Source organism: Microtus oregoni, unplaced genomic scaffold (assembly GCF_018167655.1).
Source record: "Microtus oregoni isolate MIOR12 unplaced genomic scaffold, Mior012 000000F_ref0000247, whole genome shotgun sequence".
In the NCBI taxonomy this organism is placed as follows: Eukaryota; Metazoa; Chordata; class Mammalia; order Rodentia; family Cricetidae; genus Microtus; species Microtus oregoni.
In genome coordinates, this window is record NW_024543059.1 from 8,035,774 (window position 1) to 8,060,424 (window position 24,651).

The 24,651-nt window shown below is 39.8% G+C and overlaps 1 protein-coding gene across 23 annotated transcripts in view; it reads left to right on the plus strand.

Annotated features, from left to right (window-relative positions):
* Dlg2 (discs large MAGUK scaffold protein 2) overlaps nt 1-24,651 on the plus strand; it is a 1,645,338-nt gene that overhangs the window by 1,159,015 nt on the left and 461,672 nt on the right. For all 23 annotated transcript variants that reach the window (XM_041643707.1, XM_041642302.1, XM_041642110.1 and 20 more), the window contains one exon: nt 5,799-5,923. In XM_041643707.1, the coding sequence (XP_041499641.1) occupies nt 5,799-5,923 (125 nt within the window). The remainder of the gene's footprint in view (nt 1-5,798; nt 5,924-24,651) is intronic.

Consider the following 24,651-nt stretch of genomic DNA (forward strand, 5'->3'; position numbering starts at 1 on the left):
TTTCTTTTCCTTTCCTTGAGCAAGTCATTTCTCGGTGCCTAAAATATGGAAGTCACTCAGTGATTATTGCCAAATAATTATCCTTTCTCAAGGTATCAGCATTTTTCCTTCTTCTCCGTCAGCACCAGCAGCTCCCTCAAACTCAATTAACATTCTGAGTGAACTTGATTTACTGCTTCCAAATTGGCGTTCCCATCTTATGAGCACCATAGTGAGCCCCGTGCTAGTCCCCACATAATGTGCTTCCCTCTGACTGGCAGCCTTGTGACATGGCTGTCCTTACCTCCAGCTGACAGAAAAGAAAACCAGGCTCCAATTTGAGAATGGCAGAAGGAATAATCAATTTCAGGTCCCAATCCTCCACCTCCACGTTTATTTACTAATCAGTATGACTTTGTCAGAATTTTTGCACTGTTTTTATGGTATCAATACACATGGTTTAAAGCCTTTCCAAATATCAACATAAGGGTACTTCTTACTGTGTTAATTATTCCCCGCTATCAAATTAACCCTGAACTTAGAAAAGCCTGGGTGATATGACAAATAAAAAAACAGTGCTTAGAACCTGAAGGATGGGTCTTTGCACCTCAAATTCACCAAACAGTTGCCTTGCATCTTTAGATGAATGGATCGGTCTTTTGTTTGTGTTCTTAGGATATGAAAAGACGATAGTACTATTTCTCGGGTGTGGGAATCATAAGAAGCCTGTGGCACTGTTCCCTTGAGAATATTTAGTTTTGTACTTAGGACTTTAGAGCTTTTCAAACTCCCCTTCTAAGCCAAGAATGCTGATGTATTCCTATAACTCCAGCTACTTGGGGGTCTGAGACCAAAGGATGGCAAGATTAAGGCTATGCTGTGTAGCTTGGTGACACTTCTCTGACAATGAAAAGGGCCAGCGGTGTGACTCAGTGACAGAGTATTTGCCTAGCACGCACAAGGTCCTAGACTCAGTCTCAGTCTCTAATACCTACCACAAAACGCTGCGGACGAGATCAGGAGATTTGAACTCAGGCTTGTGCAGCAGCCGCTCTGACCACTGAGTGACTTCCCTAGCCCAGCACACCACTTTGAACCATGTCTCTGTTATATGGATGTTTGATTTCAGGTGTTATGTGTGTATGTTTCTTTAGAAACTAATGGCACAACAAAGCATTGCAAATACCTATAGCTATTTCTCTTGGATAAATTTCTAGAACAGGCTAATAAAAATAGTATTTTCAATAAAAATTTAATTGCTAAACAACAACAAAAAAAAAACCTGTCTGTAGAACATTATACAAAAGCATGACTTTTCTTTCTCTTTGGCAACGTTTCTTTAAGAATGAATTTAAAAAGAAATAGAAGCCTTCCTAGGGAAGTGGGGTTTGTGATACCAACAAATGTCAGTTGTCGCCTGTTCTGGTGAAAGGGGATGCTGCTGGTCCATACAGTAGGAAGAACCATTTAGCTACACAATGGCTTATGCTTTTGCAGGGTAGTCAGCCAGTGTAGAAAACTGGTAACCGGGAGAAAGAACGGTGCCAGTCACAGGCATCAATCGTGGAATCCGCACAACTGCAAGTCCACAAGAGCCCACCGAGAACCCTGTACGGGTGTTGCCCTCACCTGCATGACACTTCTAGTCTCTATTGATGGAGTTGGACTTCAACATTCAATTTATTAGCCACAATTTTCAGGATCTAAGAGTGTCAGCCAGAGGTCAGCCCGTTTTCATGGAGAGATGCCACTTAGAAGAGCTGAGACCTGCTCTTGCAGCCAGAAGCTCTGGGACAGTTGTCAGGGGATGGAAATGACTCAGACAATGGAGAGCAGCAGGCAGCTTTTCCTTAGGCTGCAATCCACTGTGTTTCAGGCTGATGGCAACAGTTGGAAGGAACAGGAAGGGGAGGGAGGGAAAGCGCTTCAAATCAGTGTCTACCTAAATTCAGATAAACCTCTCCTAAAACACAAACGGGCTAAGCAGGACCATCTGGGGGACTGATTTTAGTAGGGCTAAGAAAGCTTTTGCGAATTCTTGAGGTCAGAAACACCAGGCCAGTGGAACTCTGTTTATATCGACATCTTTCCATTGCGGACTCCCCATCCATTCATCCTTTTCCTTGGCGTGGGTTTGGGGACAGGGAAATGCATAGTAGGGAGAGGAGGATCACCACATGCTCTGTCTGGGAGTCTGTTCTCAAAACAGTGGTTAAGTGCTCCTCTGTCATTGTCAGAGCAGTGGCTTTTAAGGCTTGTTGAGTCACAGAATGTTTTAAAAACACAGTTATGACCAGCTTTCCCTTCTAAAATTCCTTAAAGCATTTCCTTTTCTCTATCGCAAGATGAGTTTTCTTATATGTCGTCGGTATCCCTAAAGAAGCCCTTATGTCATCCATCTTCATTCTTTATAGGCTTTTGAGTCCTCATACTTTCTGAGTTATCAGCTACTTTCTGGGTGAAGCATCCCCCCCCCATCCCTTCAAAACGAGCACATCCTCCATCTGGCCATCCTTACACCACTATTCCTTCTGGAGCTAAGCCTCATTGTGAATATTCAGGCTCTGCCTTTTCCACTCTTTCATCCATGTCGGATAAAATGGCTTCTGTTTCCACACTGCATTTCTCAAGGAATTATGGACATGTATTCCCTTTAGTCCAATTTGTGCACATTCTCAGTGGGTGTCTCAACTAATCACTCATTCATAAAATTTTTATGGACAATACTGTGTGCCAGATAAGTCTCCAACAGGAAATGAAGTGTGTCTACACTGAGCATAACTTGAGCATAGGAGACCTCATAGTCCACCCCCTTGGTGACACACTTCCTCCAGCAAGGCCACACCTACTCAAACAAAGCCACACCTCAGTATAGTGCCACTCCCTACGAGCTTATGGGGGCCAACTGCATTCAAACACCAAACATATTATTTGTACAAAGTCCAGAATCAGGTTCCAGGCATCTGTTTTGGTCAGCTTGCCTGTAACTCCACCCCGAGAGCTCCCATGACCTCTTCAGGCCTCCAAGGGCACTGCACTCATGTGCACAAACCCACATACAGCTTACTTCCTGTTGCCCTTGGATCAAGATGCAGAACTCTCAGTTATTTCTCCAGCTCCATGTCTAGATGCTTCCTGCCTTGCTGTCTGCCATGATGATAATAAACAAAACCTCTGAAACTACAAGCCACCCTAATTAAATGTTTTTCTTTATAAGAGTTGTTGTGGCCATGAGGTCTTATCACAGCAATAGAAACCCTTAGACAATATGCATTCTTAATAGCTAGTCATCTGCATTCCCTCTTTTATATTTTTAGAGGTATGTATGTTTACTTTAATCATGTATTGTCATTTGTGGTTATCTGGTTATCTAGTCTATCTTATCTTCAGTGGTTTCCCTTATTTTTGCAATCCAAAGTTTTAGATTCACATAAGAGGATATTCAATATTTATCTTTTTTGTCTTTTATATATTTTACTTAACATAGTATTTTCTAATTCCGTTATTGCAAATGATAAGATCACTTCCTCTTTATAGGTTGAATAGCATAGTATACCAAATTCTCTTTATCCCTTCATCCCATGATGTACATTTACTCTTACCATAAAAGTTGGCTATTTATTTCAAGCATAATCTTACTGTGTTGGTCAGTCTGACCTCGAACTCATAATACTCTTGCCTCAGACCCTCCAATGATGGCATTGCAGGAGTACATCCAGAGTTCTAGCTCATTATTTTGCACATCACAGCGTGGGGTTGTAGAGATCTTGACAGACATCTTTATGTCTCTCTACATTGGTGCCAAGGTGTCAGGTGAATAACAAAAAGTGGGAGCACTAGAGCTTCTGTTAGCTCTGCTGTTGGTTTGCAGAGGACTTTACAACTGTTGTGTGTCATGACTGTGCTAATTCTCATTCCCAACAAGAGTAAATAAGGATCCTTTCTGCCATATTTTCTGAGCACTTCTTTTGTCTTTATAAAACCAAGTGAAATAAAACTGCTTTGTGGTTTTCGTGTGGCTGGAGTTGGAGCTACAAGCAGTTGTAAACTACTTAGCATTGGTCCTGGGAACCTAACTCAGGTCCTTTGAAGGAGCAGCATATACTCTTAGTTGCTACACCGTCTTTCCAGGTATTCTAATTTTTGATAATTTATTTCAGTGGTGTGTGTGTGCACACATGGTATTATCTGTCAGGTGTGGTGCCCACCTAAAATGTAACATTTTATTTGCTTTTGACGAATGTTAAATTTTAGGCTTTCTATATAAATGTGTGACTGTGAAAAGAGCCCTCAAAAGGTTTTCTTAAACTCAGAAATTCAAAAAGTGCTAAGCCTGGGCTGGAGAGATAGCTAGGTGTATGTGAGCACTCGCTGCTCAGGGAGATGCTATTGCTCACCTAGGAAGAAGACCTTGGATTCGCAGCACACATGAGCATAGACACACTCACCTACAGCCCCAGCAGTGGGTCATGAGAAAGACAGAAGGAGGGGGAGGGCTTGTTGGCCAGTCAGCCAGCCTAGGTCAAAAATGACAAGCTTCATGTTCAGTGAGACCATGTCTCAGGAAAAGGGTAGAGAGTCATAGAGGAAAGCATCTAACATTCTGCTCTGGTCCTTTCATATGCACACACATGTGTGTGTACCCCACCCCTTGGATGTGCACATCCAAGCACACTCACAAAAAATATGGCTAAGCATTACCTTGACAGCTATTGTAGTATAATGTTCAGTTTACAGCTGACTTTATCTTGACATTGAGGTTTTATGACTAATTGAGTGCCCTAATTAATTTCTCAGGATTAAGTGTTAAACCCTTACTCTTTATCTGTTTTTACCCCAGAGTAAAACTTAATCAAGCAGTCATAAATTGAGTAAGCTGTATTTGTTGTACTAGCATCAACAAAATTAAATACCCATCAAAAGGCCTGTTAAGGAAGTGATAGCATATGGTTGCAATGAGATATTAATTTGTCATTTAAATTGTTAATTTTAAAAGTGCCTGTATGTACGGAAAGGACTTAAAATATAATATAAACTAAAAAAAAAAAAACCATCAGAATGCAATTGTGGAAACAGGATGTAACCATGGTGATATGTAACTAAGCAATGTTTGGAGATGATAAGTGAATTCTGAGGGAACTTTGATTATGCCTTATTTTTGGAAGATACATGAATATTGAATTGAATTACTGTAATCTAAAGAAGTATGAAAGTTTATTAGAATATGAACTACTCAAACTTCCATGGTGAAGAAGTAATACACAGCTTGCCTATTGCCACTACAAATAAACCTTGTTCCTCACTGGAAGCATCTCGTGTGACTTTCGAAGGGGGCCCTACCATCTGATTCTGAGTGTGTTGCCTAGGAGCCCTTGATTGGCAAGTAATCCATTGAGCATCAAAAGCAAAAGCAACAAGGCAAAGCCGCACAAATTTCACTGTCCTGACACATCTTGATTTTTATGTAACTTCTTTCCATTTCTCATGCAAATGGATATTTTCATATCTGAATCTTTGCATTTCCCACATGCTTTATTTTCAAGTTTTCTTTCTTATGAATTCATGGCTCTCTTAATTGCTGCACAAAAGAAGCGTTGTTAAGTAAAAAAAAAAAAATCACACCACCCCTTGAGTTACTGCAAAGCAAAGATACAAGAGTTCTGACCTTGCTTTGTCTGCTGACAGAGCATCATGACTTTGTGTATGAGAATGCTATCCCCATGTCTCCATTTGAGTGGTAACATGATAACAGCAAAAGCAAGGGGAGCTGGGTTGTAGACGGCAGCACATCATTTAATATCCACTTATTGTTCCTACAGGGAAATTCTGGCCTGGGATTCAGTATTGCTGGAGGGACAGATAATCCCCACATTGGAGATGACCCTGGCATATTTATTACGAAGATTATTCCGGGAGGTGCTGCAGCAGAGGACGGGAGACTCAGGTAATGACCGGAAGCATGAAAATGACTTGGGGCATGGATCCGCTGCATCCGCGAGTCACACTGGCACCTTTGGAGAATGAGAATTCTGTAGAAGTCTGGACTTTGAAGGTTATCAAAGCTTTCTGTAGTAACTCTGCAAACCTGTCCCTACTTGCTGAATTTCATGTCAGATTTAATCTATGCATGTTGGGAGCTATCAAATGTGACATGGGATCAGACAGCGGGGGAGGAGATATAGATATACCTTTGATCCCCGTAGGGCCCTCTGTCTATTTTGAAAGAGTGATAATATTAATTAATGAGTCAGCAATATAGTATCGAGAATCAACACTGTACCTAGCATTAGGAAACCGTGCTGTTACAGACATGGATACAATAGCCTTCGTAGGGTGTTCTATAGATATTTAGAGAGAGTCAGAACAACTGCCTTATTGGAAGATTCTAGATCTTAAAATATAATTGGACAAGACCTTAAGTAAGTGCATCAGTCTAAGCTGGAACACGGGGAAAGAGAAAATTATCTGCGAGAAGAGAACAATAGCAGCTTTGGGAGAAGCCTGTGCCGAGTTTAGGGTGGAGGAGAGTCAAGGTAGCACTTGGGGAAGAGCAGTGGCTGCTGGAGCAGAGGCCCTGCTCTGTTAGAACCTAGAAATAAGTGTGGAAATAGCAATCACCCACAGAGAGAAATTAATAAATAATTTAAAATGCAATCAGGAATTAAAAACAACCTCTAAAACGCCAAAAGAAATAAGGGCTCAGAAGCTAATGGAAGCCATCCTACAAATAGTTTATTTATTATATAATACATAATAATGTATAATATATAATATGACCCTACCTGATTAAAGATCCACATAGGCCAAGAAGATTTAATTATATCAATAGATTTTTATTATTTTTAAACAAAATCTCACAATATAGGCAAGGATATCCTCACACTTGTGGTACTATTGCCTAAAACTGCCAACTGCTGGGGTTATAATAGCATGCCACTATACCTGGTTATATCTTTACATCATCTATCATGTAGACATAAGTGGCTTAATAAATGCTTGCTGAATGGATGCCTTTGATATTAATAAATAGGTAGAGAAGAAGAAAGGGAAAATTGATATGGATGATAGGGAGGATGTTAAAGGAGGAAATTTATGAGGCTTATTAAAGAGTATAAGGGATCTTTTTCAAGAAGGGTTAGTAGGGTGCAGAGCTTACAGCAGGAAAAGGAAGAGGAATGCATACCTGAGTGCACAAAAACAACTGTGACCATGTAGCTAAGGATGGGTGAGATATCAAGAGAGAGAATATCTTGAAAACTTATCAGCCATAAGACAAGATCCTGGCTGAAGGGAGGCCACGGTAATAAGATACTAAAGGGAAGAATGTAATGCCAGGGAGAAGAAAGCTTGCAAATTGATTCAGGACAATTCTGTCTGAAACTGGACTGAGTGGGCTAAAGTCAAAGCTCGTGGTCAAGGCCTCCAAGGAAAGATCTAAGAGAAGCCTTCTTCGGGCTTGGTAAAGAAGTTAGTATGCCTAATAGTGAAGTCAGGTCCTGTAGATAAAGACAGATTTGGCCAGCATGCTGTCACAGTGGGAAATGTGACCTGAGCACCAGGAATACAAATGTCACGCCCTGGCTCAGTCTGTTTTCATTACACACCAATAACCTGTTCTGCTATTTTCCCTTTGAAATAGGCAAAGCCACGTGTTCCCTGTCAGACTGTTCTGATGCAGGGGTTTCATTAGATAGCTGCATCTTTCCAGCTGGGGGAGGAGAGCTGCATTTTTTTTCAGGCTCATTTGCCTGTGGTTTCACCCAGAAAAGATTTCCATATGAAATGCATGCTTTGTGACAATTGAATTTCCAATTGATCTCAATGATTTTCGGAGATGAAATATCCATATTGAGCAGTGAGAGGTTTGAAATATGAAGTGCAATTTTCTAAGTCAAGAGGAGCTTGTGTTTGCTAGAGTTGGATCCTATATAAGCTCTATTTCATATGTTTAGACATGAGCTGGGTATGCTGACTTATGCCGATAATCCCAGCACTTGAGATGCTGGTGCTGGTGCAGGAGGATTGCCATGAGTTTGAGAACAGCCTCAGCTAAAAGGTGATTCTTAAAGGTGTTGCCAGGCCAGCCCAGGCTACAACATGATACTCTACCCCAATGAAGGTGGAACAGGCCAAAAAAAAAAAAAAAATCCCAAACTGGTTATGGGAATGAGACCTTAGAAATGTGTGGGCCTTGATGAGCATGCTCAACTGTTTACTATCTGAAAGAGAAGGACTGCTCACCTCCTGGTAAATGCTGCTGCCTCTGGGCTTGAGATGTAGCAGTTCCTTTGCTACCCGCTTGCTCTGCAGTTAGGAATAGATATCCGCATTTCTGAGACAAATCGCCCCTGTTGCCTGAAGTCATGAGTGGAAATCCCATGAAAACTTAATCTCACAATTAAGTTGCATAGAACCCTAAAAGGCAACATTTGTAGAACCTTCATTATGCATGGAGCATTTGTATTTGTATCTTGAGCTACAATTTCCTTTATTCTGATCTTTGTTCATTAGCCCTTATTATGGTCTCCCAGGCTGTGTGAATGACACCTCCCAGGGTTGTGCATTGAAAAATCTGAAAATTTCTGTCCTAATTTCCTCCCTTAAACAACAAGAAATACATAGTCCTTGATCTAGAGTACATCCTTTGTCTATATGAGAGAACTCTTGGGTCTCCCTTTCATTTTGACAGATCCTTAAAATATTACTAAGGCTACTCTCTCCCATATTCTTGACGGATGTAGAGACATCTAGAGTTCAAAGACATCTATCAGCAGAAAATCTGGCTTATGGTTTAAATATCGATTATTAAAATTGGGGAGGAAACCAAGTTCAAGGCTCTCATTTTATAGTGGAGGAAAGTGAGGCTAGGCATAAAATATTTGACATAAAACATCAAAATGTCCTGACTCAAATCATGAGCTGTCTGACGTACTGTCAAAACAGAGTCATACACAGGTCCAAACTAAGGCCATGTAAGCATTTTCTCAGCGTGACAGGAGCAGTGTATAGGGCTGGTGTAACAGGCTCCAAGGAGTGCTTTGTTTGGCCCCTAGTCCTGAGGACACTGAGGAAAGGGCACTGTGCAAACTTGGAAGGCAGGGTTTCTGGTACCTGTTACAAACAGAACTGACCTTGGCAGAATGAAACTTCCCTTATTGGTGTCTTCTGTCAGATGATAGGAATGGCTATGTCACGAGGCATTCTGAAGGTTCAATGAGATTGCCTTAAGTCCACAGCTTTGTCAGTCACGTAATAGGCAATCAAGAAGTGCTGGTAACACTTCCCTTTCTCCTTAGCTGCCCTTCTACGTGACCTTTGGCCCCATTTCATTCTTTTTTCCCTCTCCAAGTTTCTTGTACCTGTCTTTTTGAGTCCTCTTTTCTACTGGTTATATCATGACATGATATTAAAAGTTGCTTTAAAAATGAAAATGATATTTTAAGCTGCTAGTATCTAGTAAGTGTCTAAGGAATGATGGAATATGAATATGTAATTTGCAGGTTTGTGTGCGCATGTGTGTGTGTTTCTGGAAATTGTACAAGCATGAGAAACTTTCTTTTACATGCTAAACTAAACCCAAAATAATGCAGTTGTACAGGTTTAAAGCATATGTAAATTGAGAAGTAGGCTTCTCCCCAGATAAACCAGACTCCAAGGTGAGGTTTAGTCTCATTGGTTCTCCCAGAAATCAGTACAATATTTAGAATAAGAGGACCTGGGTTTCATAACTATGTGGCCTTTGTCCCGTTGAAGCCATCCATTTTCTGGTTGCCTCCCTTGACATATGCACATTTGGCATATGGCCATGGGACTCAAAAAACTTACGGAGAAGGTTCCATGGAAGAGTAGATTCATGAAGGCATTGGGTAAAATGGGAGACTCCCAAAGTAACTCATTTATCTGCAGACCCAGCACCTCAGCAGAACACTTAGCTTGAGACCCAAGCCTTCAAAAGCTAAGAATAAACACAGTGCTAGGAAAGCTTATAGTATGACACCCGCCCCAATACCCAGAGCCTTGTACAAATTCTTTGCTTAGACCAATAGTGGTGGAGCAAACATTTCTCAAAGTATGTTGTCTTTATTCTTCATGCTCACATATATACAGTAGTAACCAGTAGTGGATTTCTATGTATCCTTTCCCGGTATTTAATTAAGAGTAAGATGGAACTTTGAAGAACTTACTAGTCACTGGTATTTTGCCTTCTAGAAGCAGTCGCTATGATTGGATAGCATTCCTTGGCTTGAATAATTAAAATGTGATTGAAAGGTCATTAATTTTCTTTCAGGGAAAAATAGATACGTTTCCATCTTCTGAAGAATGTGTTTTATCTCTGTCCTTGTATCTGAAACTTAAAATGCCTTCAGTGTAGTCTGATGCCCCTAGCTTGCCAATGACTAATTTTGACATGTCTTCCTAAGGAAGAGCTATCACATGACAACCTCTGCTTGGCCATGCAGTGATGACATTTTACACAATGGTGCATTTATTAAACCTGTCCACAGCATAAAAACAAAGTGCAGAAGAGGGCTGCTTGCCAGTTTCTTGACAAGTGACACAATTTAATCTCCTAGCCCTCAACATGATCATTTCTATTTCTTGACAGAATGAAAATAAAAGTGTTATTTTCTTTAGGTCTATTGCTTCATTTATTATCTCTATGTCTGCTTACAAGCAAGAGTGCTTATACAATGCCAAGACAATGTGCATGTTCATTTTAAACAGTAATATTAATTAATGTGCTGAGATCGCACCCTACTGACAGGTTGAATAGAATGTATTCTCTATGTGTAAACTACAACATTATCTTTCTTTCTGTCCTGGAACAGTCATACTCTTGTGGTCTCATTGATTTATATTCATTAAGTCACAAATTATTTAAGATAACATGTGAAAAAGGGAAGGAAGTAAGGAAGATTGAGGGAAACAGAGAAGAGGAAAAGACAGGATGGTGAAAAGGTTGATGAATAAAGATTGGTAATCATGGGGAAGTGAAGATATCATATAGCTAGAAGCAGAGAAAATAAACCTCACTTTGAATCTTTGTCTGAAAAATCACAGGCACCAAGTTGGACAAAGTGAATCTTCTGGCGTGATAGTGTGAACCTCATATTGAAGAACACACTTTCAGGCAGTCTAAGGAAGTAAAACTTTGCCAGCAAGTGAAATGATATGAGATCGCTTACCACTAGAGTGTACTCTATTTTGCAGTTCCATGAGTGCCTCTGATTGCAGATAGGAACTTCATGAGTCATCCTGTACAAGATGTCAGTTTTTACCGTTAGGTCAACCAATTATGGCATTCGCATAACTATGATCAGGCTGGATTTTCCATTCCAAAGTGGAGACTTTGGGTGGCTTCGGAGTTAAGCCAACTTTTCCTTCTTTGTTATTCTGCTGTGAAAGCAGGTCATAAACCCAGCTGTGACTTTGAGCAGAAGATCCCACTGAGGAGGGAGTCCTCTGTTCACGGCATGTGGTACCAGTGGCCGCCTTAGAAGGGGCAATGGCGGGAACTTCAGATGACTCACAGATTGTCCCCACCCATCTCTAGCCACAAAAACATAAAGTAGAGGAAGTGGGAACAGTCCTCTCATTTCTTTGGTTTACCCTCACTCCCTCATCAGTCTTCATGTGGGGACAACCTACTTGGAAAAGAGAAAAACCTGTTTTCAAAAGGAACCGTGAAGTGACTGTCAACAGGATGTCCCCAACATTTTAATATTGCATGAGAAAATGTCTAAGTGATAATTCCACCTGCACGTCTGTGGGGACACTAGGCACCCACCTGCCACTGTTTAGAGCTTCAGACAAGCCCTCAGGATTTCTCCCATTTGGCCTCTCACTACACATTTGGATACGAGATGACCGAACTACTTTGGTGGCAAGCAAATTTGTTGTTGTTGTTTTCAGAATTCTGGGTCTCTATACGCCAAACAATGAATCTGTGTCCCTACCTCACACCATATACAAACTTTAACTCAACATGATTCATGAACCTAAATTAAAACTATGAAACTTGCCAGGTATCCTGGTGCATGCTTTTAATGTCAGCATTCGGGAGACAAAGGCAGGTAAATCTCTGCAAGTTCGAGGCCATCCAAGTCTTTGGAGTAAGTTCTGGAACAGCTAGGGCTATGCAGGCTATGCAGAGAAGCCCTGCCTCAGAAAAATATGAAAATTTAAAAGCATAAGAATAAATCTTTATGACCTTAGATTAGGCAATGATTTCCTAATATATAAGCAAAGTAACAAACAGAAACAAAGATAAATTGGACTTCACCTAAAAACTTTCTTTGTTTTCAAAACACATGATCAAGGTTATAAAGCAATCTTCTAAACCAGAAGAAAAATATTTTCAAATAATATATCTGATAATTTTATTGTAGCCAGAATCTTTAAAAAACTGCTACAACTCAACAATAGAAACAACACAGTGTGAGGGTAGGTGAACTACATCGGTACCAGTTTATTGCCTTTGCTGTAACAAGCTGACAGGGCTTGTGGCTTCAAGTAATGCAGATATGCCGTTCTGTGACACTACATGTCAGAATCCAAAATCAAGCTTCCTAGGACAAGATGTCGACAGGGCAATTTAAGGCTCTCTGAGAGCAATTGTTTTCTTGTTGTTTTTGTTTGTTTTATAACATTTTACCCCCAGTTTCTGAAGAGCACTTGCATCCACTGCCTCATAAACATGTCTTCTGTCCTCAAAGCAGAGCAGTTCAAGTTTCCATTGTGATCCCCCCTCTTTAGCTCCTCCTACCACATCCTTTTGATAAAGACTCCTTTGATTGTGTTGGACCTGTTCTGTTCTGTTCATGTGCTGGATAAAACTCTATATTATATACCTAAAAAAGAGCAAAGCTTGTAAATTATATGTCACTAAAGCTTTAATTATAAAACCTACTCTGCCATTCTTTTTTGTTATAAAATATTTACAAATAGCTTCCTCATGTTGTCTGCTGAAATCTATGATTCGCTGCTGTTTTTAACTTTTTTTTTACTATTGGAAACAATTTTTAAATTTAATTATATTTGGATCATTTCCTTTCCATCCCTGAAGCTCAACCATCAGGCTCTCTCTCTCTCTCTCTCTCTCTCTATATATATATATATATATATATATATATATATATATGTAGTAATTGGGGCGGCGGGGCTGCGTCCCTGGCACCCCAGCCGCCTGGCTAGCTTATGCCCCGAAATAACAACACACAAACTGTATTCATTTAAACACTGCTTGGCCCTTTAGCTCTAGCCCTTACTGGCTAATTCTGATATCCCGATCAACCCATCTCTAATAATCTGTGAGAACCGGTCTTACCGGGAAGATTCTAGCCTAGTCCATCCTGGGTCGGAGCTTCATGGCGAGTGTCTGCCCGGGAGCGGGGCATGGCATCTCTCTGAGGCATCTCCTCCCGAGAGGAGAGCTGTGGAGTCTGAGCTCACTTCCTCTTCCTCCCAGCGTTCTGTTCTGTTTACTCCTCCCACCTATCTTCTAACCAATCAAATGGGCCAAGGCAGTTCCTTTATTAGCCAATGACCTTCCTCCATCATATATATATATATATATATATATATATATATATATATATGTAAGCCATATAATATTTCCTGAACATGCCAGCAGGCATTTGGCCATATGCCCAGATATTAAAATGCCAACACTCTAGGTACTATCCAATAGGTAGCCAACACTCTAGGTACTATCCAATAGGTAGCCAACACTCTAGGTACTATCCAATAGGTAGCATTTCTGATTTTAAAGTTGAAAATAAATTGCTGTGTTCCTTTAAACGTCACAAGGATTGATCCAGAGTATCTCATGAAATCTACTTATCTAATTAGACTAAAGGAAAAGGCAGACTAGCCTATCGCCTCCTCCCAGAGGGATGATGGGGTTGCTAAGATGCAGGAGCAATGTACATATCCCTTAAATTGGTATCCTGGGCTCTAAAGCTTCCGACTCAGTTCTAGCCCATGCTGTATGCACAGGGAGAAACTTCTGCATTGTCTTTATATCTGCAACTAACTCTGAGTAAAAGCTAAAAGAACCTTCTGCTACTCTAATAAAGTGGAAGACCTGGAGACCCTCCATAACTAAAAGGCCCTAGGAAGGTTCCAGAGCCTTCTTCACTATACCATCTTTATCCATAAAATGATCACTGTGGAAGAACTTGAAGAGTATTTCATTTCATAATTATATTCTAGATGTCTGATGATTGTTGCGAATCTGAGAAGTTCAGAATATTATTACCATGGCCAGGAAATTAAGTTTTTGTTCAGAAAGAATTTCCAGTTCTCAGAAGACCTAGTCCTTAAAGCAATTTTTATAGGCAAGAGTTGATTTCAAGTTTACACATCATGCCACTAGTTCTGATTTATTTTCAATAACCTCTCAAGAAGGCGTGTTGCCATTCCTGAAAGTGTGACGTCACTGTAAATAAGCTTAACAGTTAGATGCTTAAATCATAAAAGTGTTAGAGCCACTGGCTCTCCTCCCCTACTGGAATAAAAAACAAATAGAGCCAAGGCAAGGCAGTAGTTAAACTGACAAGAACAGATTTTATTTGAGGACTATTGCAATAGGGGAAAAAGAGGCTTCAATATAGGAATGGGATCGTGTCTAAATCCCACATAGAGAAATGGAGATTTTTCAGACAAGGAGTAGGGTCACGTTTGGTAGACAGGAAACTGATACGAGAAAGCACTTGGGCAAGAGGAGAGATGTTTGCTAAATTGACCTAACCGGATTATTTCTGAAGGCTCTGGTGATCAGATACCAGATTGAGAGATTCTTCCTAAGCTGCTTTGGCAGGATTCTTGCTAAAAACAGCCACACAAATCTAACAAGGGTGGAACCTGAATCCCAAGGTCAGAGCGTTTGTGAGAAGAGGCTCACTAAAGTTCACTTAGGGAGAGGACTTCAGCTTCACTGAGGCTATAGAATGGTAAGTACCGGGTTGACACCGATGTTGGCAGAAGCAGAGGCGGTGGTCAAAAGTAGTCTCACATGGACTTCTGAGCTATTGCATGCCAGGCAACCTTGGGTACAGGGTACCCCTCATCCTCTGTGACATCTGTTATATGATCTACCCTACTCGTGACCGCCATCTCACCAGGAAAAACAAATTATACTTTAGTTTCGCAGAGAAGGTGACGTGGAAAGTCACATTCAGATATGTTACACCCGGAATTTTCAGCATCTGGAGAGCACTCTCCATTCACAGCCCCTCCCCAAACACATCTTCCTTCTTTCCCTGAGAAGGCCCTTAAAAAAATATACATGGTGCTACAATTTACATACCAAAGCTCCACCTACTTCTTAACATAATTCTTTGGGGCACTTTGGAGCCCAGTATTGTGCGCCAGGCTGGCATTGTTAGCTCTGTGGATATGAACTTGGGAGGAGTTCACATAGCCATAAAAGCACAGTCCAATCCTTTGGGTTGGCAAATCCCAGCTATATCTACTTGGCTTTGATAGAAGCAAACTCGAGGGATATGCTTGACCTGCGTTTATAGATTTTTCTTACAAGGACCATGAATATTAATCCCATAAATGATAACTGGAAAGTATGATACAGGAAATATGCTCCTAGTTTTCAGGCCCAATAGAACTAAAATTAATAAGTACATATGTTGCCTATAGTGCTATTGGCTTCTAGGATTACTTACATTGAGTTTGCAATGTTTATTCCTCTGTCTTCTTAATGATACCTAAATTATTTGTTTAGATGACTGCCATTTTATTGACAGATGCACCTTAAGAAAGAAAATATGAGACTCTTTAAGTCCCCTCAATAAAGCAGTATTCTGTGTGTCTAATGTTCTCTTCTTCGTTCACTAGTCTCCTCATTATAACACCCAGTACTGTGTCTTATCCATAATAGAAACTTAAATCATCTGAGAAGTCTTTCTCTTATCTTATTACAAAGACCTCACTGTGCTCATTTATGTATAAATGGCTGAGACTCAAAATCTGCCCACGTCTTTCCCAGTATAGCATGTAGCAACAGTTATTTGCATATGATTAACAGGGCATATACTTAAGACTCTATGGACACAAAGCCCTACCAACATGCAAGCCACAATATTAAAACTTAAAGCACTAGGGATAGAGACATGGCTCAGAAGCGAGAGCATGTTCTGCTTTTGTAGAGGACCCAAGTTTGGTTCCCAGCACACACATCAGATGGCTTAGCAACACCTGTCACCCCAGCTCCAGGAAACTCAACACTCTCTTGTAGCCTACTGAGGCACCTGTACTCATGTGAATATACCCACAAGCAGACACACATGTGCGCATGGGCACACACACACACTTAAAACAAAAGTAAATCTTTAATAAATGTATTTTATCAAAATGGCATGTAAATCATTTTGTGAGAAAATTACTCATTGGTGTGGATTGCAATCTAGTCATTTAACAACCCGGTATTAAGATAAAAGAATCCAGTAACTTTGTGTTTGAAGATAATTATGTAAAGTAATTCATGTTTCTTACAGAAATCTTTGAAAATGCAAGTATTTCATAAGTTAAAAGCATTAATAATCCCATCATCAATCAATCTATTTATTGTATTCTCACATTTAAGTACATGGATTCTTTTTATCTTTTCTATTGGTGTGGAGTATAAGATCTCATCACAGTGTTGGGATGACATTGAGTTCTGAAGTGTGGCAAGTGGCGAAGCCTGGAGGGGAGGCAGAGTTGGAACAGAACTCAATGGTTCCATTTTGGACGACCTTGGGTTTCTAATGTCGGTGAGGAATTTGAGAGCAGATGTTGAGCAGGAAGCTGGACACACGGGTTTGAAACTGTCAGAAATCTTGCTAGGAGGAAAACTAGGACAATTTTGCTATTGCTCTGTGAGAGAATGAGTAAAAATAATGACTTAAGATGACATTCTGAATTATTTTTAACTTCAGGATGTAAGTTCGAGCAGAGGCTTCCTGTTTGAGTAATTTATATTTCAGTGACTACTTGACCAGGTTTAGTATTGAAGTTTTAGATCTACAGCTCACCTGCCCGAAAGGGCGACTGCAGCCACCCGAAGCTCCTCTGTTCACACTCAAGCTCATGCCATTGCTGTTCCCCACACTCCAGAGAAAGGCGTGCACAGTGCCAACCCCCAAAACCGCTATGGTTCATCGCCTAGAAATAAAAGAAAAACCTGAAATACTTTTTTTGCTGATGTGCAATGATTATTTTTTGCATGATGAGCAATGACTTGATGATTAATCCGTCCATTAAATAAAAGATTTCTATTTTTGCCTTTAATAAAGTTGAAAAGCAACTGTTCGCTAGCGGCACTAAAATAATTTTCGTTACAGATTGCAGGATTTGAGACCTGTGACCGCTCTTCCCATTCTACCGACTTGTTTGTCAGTACAGTTAATAAGCAAAGTATGAGCCATGCCTACCAGAAGAGCACTTTGTGCACATCCTCTCTATATATTTCCTTCGCAATTCTTCCTTGTCAAATTCCAGTTTGAGTCTCTCACAATACCTCAACCAAAAATAACCAAAACACATCTACTAACATCACCAGTATAGGATACGTAACCAAAGCAAATCTGTTTAATCCTCTTCTTGTTCCATGAATCCAGCACTAAGGAATACAATTCCTAGCTCCTACTTTCTTATGCTTTTCTCCCTCTGATCAACCCTCTCTACATCTTCACTTTGATCTCCTCTACCAATTGGTCTTCAGCCCTACAAACAAACAAAACGAACAAAAACCCCCAATGAGCTCCATTTTGTATGTTTCAAAATAGCATCTTGTTTAATCCTGAATATAAATATTAGCATTTAATGTTAATTTCTGGCCTTCTGGAAATTGAAGAACACCACTTCTCTATGACATCACTATTTCACGTACCACCAGTGGACAATAACTATATGCTGATAGGAGGCTGTGCTTGCAATAAGAAATCTGAATGGCAAGATTTGCTTGAGTTGTCATTCATTTTCCTCCTTGAATTTACGTTTCTTTTTCACATTTTCTCAGAGTTTTAGCCTGATATATTTTAATGTTAGACCTTATGCTCCATGCCCAGAGAGTTATATGAAACAAAAGTGCATGTATAAATAAAGTGTTATGTTTCCCCAAATTCTCTATGACTATAAAACTTTAAATATTTAAATTTCTCTTTAAGACTAAATTCTTCTGATTATTATTAATGTATGGCTGATTAACCTACTTCAATATATTAAATCATCTATCTGTATTTCTAAAACAATGAAAATGTAATTACAGTAGGAATTTTTGTTTTCAATGAGACAAATAAAACCATATCTACCCAACTTTTCCATTTGAAAATAGAGCTGTATCTAATGAGCATATTTCTAGAGGTTATGTGTGCAAGAGAAGATATGGTTGGCATGTTTCATAAACGGAAAACTGCTAAGTGGTCAAAAATCACCACCAGAGACCAGTACAGTTGTCACAGGAGCCATCGGAAAGAAGTGTGTCACTTTAATTGTTGCTTTCTCTTACCTTCTGGAAGCTTCTCTACCCTTGCGGGCAGACACTTTTACTAAGTAATGCCACAAAACTTCTTATTATAGAATCCTCTGTTCTGTTATGCTCGTAAATGAAGTTTCATTGACAGTTTTAAGGTCATGCCAAAAAAGTCCAAATCACAGACAACAGTGGATTGCTTTGGACTCCGAAGAGAAAATTATGAATTTCAATGGACCATATACTGAAAAGTCAGATGGTCTTTTGTAAGCAAGGGTGACCTTCTTCTTGCCCTTATCCTCATGCCTCCAACCCCAGGCCTCTGTATTCATGTCTGTGGCTGAAGAATGATGTAAGAGATCAAGCATATATTTGTAAAGAAAGAGCCAGTTTGCTTTCATGGGATCACAAAATGTCACCAGAAATTTCAAAATATGCCATGAGAGTTCATCACAAAATCAATTTGAGTTTATGTTGTGGAATGTGATTAAGCTTAGGAAAAAATGGAGAGTTTGGAAAATATAAAATCACAAAAACAATAGCAGCTGATTTTTAAAGCTTAGGAAAGGTCAGAGAACAACCTTGCCAATCATCTTCTCTTGGAAATTAGTAGCTTCAGGCAATTTAGCATTATCTGCTGTATGGGGAATTGCTCACAACCTTTGCCAGAATCAAATCATTCCAGTAATTATAGGTTTGAAGTTAAGAAGATCTTTGAGCTATCAGAATTCAAATTTGGGCAGCAAAATGATACATATTCCATTACTAACAAGCCCAACACAATATTTTCCTGTTAATTTGTTCATGCTTTTATTCAATAATACTGTTATTTCACTTTGATTGAACAACTACTATGGACTTAGCCCTTTTCTATTAGTTATAGATGAAATAATAAGACAATGTTTCTTCTCTAAAAAGCTTACTATTTTAATTTTTGTAGAAAATAAATAAGTACGCACAATGTATAAATTGTTATATGATTATTTTTATATTACTATAAAGAAACAATTCATTGTTTATTTGATTTTGAGTAATGCCACAGCATGTTAGAGAATATTTGGTTGTCATGTGCTTAGATAATTCCGTGGACAGATGTTAATGATGAAATGTAAATTTTGTCTCTAACATATTTGATGGAAAGAAATACACCAGTCATACATGCTCTACAGATGACCAGGGAAAGTAACACATGATGCATACTTGGTAGCTACTTTGCGTTAAGGGATCGTGTTGGGCTTTTTGAAAGGGATTGCTTTAAGGCCAGATATTAGAGACAAAATAATGTAGCTAAATGAAGAAAAATTCTTTCAAAGCTGAGAACACAACAGATACAACTGTGCTATGGCATGAATGAGCCAGGTGTATAGCAGGAACAAAAGTAGGGCCACGGAGGATGGAATGAAGCAGGAAGGAGGGCAGTGGTAAAAAAAAAGAAATGCTTGACAGAAAAACTTAACCAGGGGAATGATTTATTCTGGCTCTAGCTTTCAAAGGGTTCCATCTATCAGAGCCACAAAGGCATAGCTGAGAAGAGCAGCTCACATCATACTGAGCCAGGAATCAGGGGAAGGAGAACGCTTACACTCAGCTGGCTTGGTCTTTCCGTCCCCGCCCCCCCCCCATGCAAGCCCTTAGCGCACAGATAATAAGGCAGATATTCAGAGTGTATCCTCTCCCCTCAGTTAATTCTCACTATGCCTCAATCTCCTAGGTCGTTCTAACGCCATTCCATTCAATCATAAAGACTAATGTTCAGGCCATATATTTAAATCTGAAAATAGGACGTCTGGCTTCATGAAGATGGTACTAGAAGTGTTGGTGGCTTCCAGCAGAATAAAGGTACTGGAGATGGAACGAAGAGATGGGCTTGTGTTTGTTGGAAATAGAGCAATTGGTGGATGTAGACAAAAAGGAAACAATGGCCTAAGAGGTAATGGGTGGATAATTGTGCCTTCTTGTCTGAGGAACTGTGAGAGTTACAGACAAGGACTCTCTTCTCGGGAAACCTGCATTCAAATCAGGGTGGAGGGAATACGATAGGTCAGACCAAAGAAGCATAAATATACCGCATGTGTTCTTAAACTTCACAAAGATTATGTCCTTATAGCAACCAATTAATTTACTCACCGTAGCATTTAGCTCATGGTTTTAAGTATTTTTAAATTCTTTAGCTTCTCACCTAAATATTTCTCACTATCACAAAGGAAAGGGGACCTCGAGTGAAACAAGGTGTGTAATTATGAATCCCTTGTATCAGGGACAACATCCGTGTCTAGGATTGAAAAATATTGGAATAGAGGGGAATAAAGGAGTAAATCCAACATTTGAAGTCACATTTCCTAAAGTACAATTGTTTTACATAGTAGGTCTAGCAAGGTACCCAGCTCCCTTGCAGTTTTGGATGAGAATCCGCCTTGTCTTTGCACTCCAGGGCATTATGAGCAATGAGAACTTTAGTGATTCTGAAACATTGCCTGAGGTCATGGAGAATGAACTTTCCCTGAATGAGGGCAGATTTAAATGGCTCTTTGGTAAAAGAAAAAAATATGGAATCGAACATAGTGGCATGTTTACAGAAGAGTATAAAAGGAATAAGTCCAAACTTAGACTTCATACATGATGCTACTGCTTAAATAAAAACTGCTTGTCAGACAAATAAAAATAAGCCGTTGTCCTTATTTTGTATGTGTTTAGTAAGTCTTGACACATTGAGGGTTGAGCAGAAACTTTGGCAGATTTGATTTGGAAAGAGTTCCCTTCCTTTTTCTCCGGGTGGAAAAGAGAACTGCTTATTAGCCTGACACCAGAAAAGCCATGAAGCTGCTGTAGTAACTGAATCCAGGTGGAAGGGACAGCACCCCATCTCATGAAAGGTGGCAGGCTGTTCTCCTGTCTGTGGGCAGAATTTTATAGTGGGTAGAATAAGCATTGTCCAGTCCTATGGTTCTCTCTTTGAAATTCCTACTCGATGCCTACTTGCTTTGTTATAGTCATTAAGCAGCCTGGCTTGAGATTTGTTACTGGCAGCTCTGCTTCTCCAGGAAAGAGCCCAAAGACCAATCACTGGTGCTGAAATAGCAATTTCTTCCCCCTGTTGTGGAAAGCTGTGATGTTTCCCAGATGACAGCTGCAGAGAGTCCCGAAAGCATTTTGCAGACGGGAAATGAAGCGGCAAATGGAGAGGGAGAAACGGTGTGTTCACTGTAGAAGATGGCGTCCATGCATAATAAATACGGCCGCTCTCGCCCAGCGTTAGAGATGAGAGCGGAGCCCTGTTAAAACGGAGAACAATAGAACATCCCCATTGTCTTAGTGTGTGGGTGCACCCCTCGCGGTCCTGAGTTCCTTGCTCGTGCTCCGTCTCCTTCTGCTCCTGATTTGGACCTTCTGCTCCTGATTTGGACCTTGAGATTTCTGTCCGGTGCTCCCGTGTGGGTCTCTGTCTCTGTCTCCTTTCATCGCCTGATGAAGGTTAATATTCCTGAGGATGCCTATGTGTTTGTCTTTGGATTCACCTTCTTATTTAGCTTCTCTAGGAACATGAATTATAAGCTCAATGTCCTTTATTTATGGCTAGAAACCAAATATGAGTGAGTACATCCCATGTTCCTCTTTTTGGGTCTGGCTTACCTCACTCAGGATAGTGTTTTCTATTTCCATCCATTTGTATGCAAAATTCAAGGCCAGCTGGCCTAGGTCTGAAAAAACATGGGATAAATCCGGACTAGCTGAACATAGCGGACAATGAGGAATACTGAGAATTCAAGAACAATTGCAGTGGGTTTCTGATCCTACTGCACGTACTGGCTTTGTGGGAGCCTAGGCAGTTTGGATGCTCACCTTACGAGACCTGGATAGAGGTGGGCAGTCCTTGGGCTTCCCACAGGTCAGGGAACCCTGATTGCTCTTCGAGCAGATGAGGGAGGGGGAATTGATCGGGGGAGGGGGAGGGAAATGGAAAGCGGTTGTGGGGACGAGGCAGAAATCCTTAATAAATAAATAAATTTAAATTTAAAAAAAAAAAGAAAACAAAAAGAATACTATCAAAATACAAAAAACAAAAAAAAAAAAAAATAAAACGGAGAACAAAGTGACCACATTAGCTAACGCTTAACGAAAGAGAAAGAGTCTAGAACACAAAGTACATGGGAGAAAATAGTTAGCATGTGCGTGGTTTCTCACAGTGTGCCACTGTGGTCTCCTGGGCCAGGTTTCCTTTGCGATTTGTTCCAAATAGTGGAGAGTTGTAAAATGAGCTGTTTGGTTGCATCATCAGAAATCAAGACTTAGGTCATAATTGTCTGATATTTAGAAGATCGATAGCTTTTTTTTAGACCAGTAACAAAAGTTCACCAGAACTTACTAAAATGATAAGAGGGATTATTTAGGAAGATACTTGGAGTAAATTCTCAGACTCAAGCATGAACTGGACAAGTGAACTCGGAGAAGAGAAGCCATGAACTGAGACAGCACTGAGCATCTAGGAGAATCCTTCCCTCTGCACAAAGCCTTTATTTCTTCTTAATAATCTATTTTATTCCCAGTCTTTTTATTTTCTATTATTTTGGTATCTGAGAGTCAATGTGAAGGAAATGAGTTAAAATATTAATCTCTTATTTTTTGTTTTTGATTTTGTTTGTTTTGTTTTTGTTTTTTTTTTTTTTTTTAGATAGCATTTCTCTGTAGATTTGGAGTATGCCCTGGAATGAGCTCTTGTAGACCAGGCTGGCCTAGAACTCACAGAGATCCGCCTGCCTCTGCCTCCTGAGTGCTGGGATTAAAGGTGTGTGCTACCACCTCCCAGCAACATTGAATCTAATAGTGTTAATTCTACATTCTACTCAACAAGGACTCTACAGCAATGTGGGTCTTTACTTTGCATATTAGGAACTTCTAAAACACCTGTCTTGTTGCTTTCCTTAAAAAAAAATATTACATATTTTTAGCTTCAGTTATAACGTGGTTCATGAATTAAATGAGAAATTTCAAAAAGAGAGAACCTTAGTGGTTTTGAGACTTTAGAAATGTTTATTTGTACTTTGTGAGTGAACAGGAGTGGGCAGGCATGTGATAATGCAAGTTTATATGACTGTCTGAGAGGACTTGGGTGTGGGTGAAGATGCACAGAGGGTTGGAGGCCAGGCAAGGGTTGGGAAAATGTGGTCAAGTGTGCCGACTTTCAGACACTCTGGCTGAGGCTGGTTTAAAGCTCTCATTTGTGTCAGATAAAGTCTTTCTTGGGGAGCAGAGGAATGGTCTTGGGGACAGGAAATTACATTATGCTCCACAAGGCAACATTTACCCATAGAATTGCTTTTAAACTCTGTTTCTGAAAATATCCTCCAGAGCATTCTTTCTTCCATTTCTGAAATAAAGCAATGATTATTTTTCACATCTAGATTTTCATTTTCTTCCTTTCTCCCCCATATTATGTTTATCTATTATGTTTTTTTCATATGCCTCTTATGCAAATGTTTCTCACTTTTTTCATAACAATAACTAACATTTCTTGATGTTTACCTTTTATCGGGCACAATGATAATTATCTCTATTGCATTATCTCTCTTCAGCCATACAGGAAACTTACTATCCCCATCTTCAGATATAGATATTTCACCTTTAAGATGTTGAATGAATTCCTTAAAGAAACAGCTCCTAAGTTTCAGAATTGAGAGGAGTTGTTTCCTGGCCACCCATACTCCTAAAGTAATAACAGAGAAACTATATTATTTAAATCACTGCTTGGCCAATCACTTAAGCATATTGCTAGTTAGCTCTTATATCTTTAGTTAAGCCATTTCTATTATATTTTACCATGAGGCTCATAGCCTACCAACAAGGTTCCAGCTGGCAGCTCACATCTTTCTCCTCTGTCAGCTCCATGGCATCTTCCTGACTCTGCCCACTCTCTGTCTATATCTTTTCCAGCCTGGCTATATCCTGTTAAGCCATTGACCGAAAACAGTTATTTTATTCATTAACCAATAAAAGCAACACATATACAGAAGGACTTGCCACACCAATACTTTGTTCTTAGGTTATCTGAAACATTATATGCCTATCATAGATGGGAACATAAAGTATATGATAGGGAGGAACATGAAAGATACCTTTTAAAACTTTCATAATCGCCTTACTTAAGAATAACTAGAACTACAACTTTGCCATTTTCTTTCTTTCTAATATTTCTTACATAGTAAACA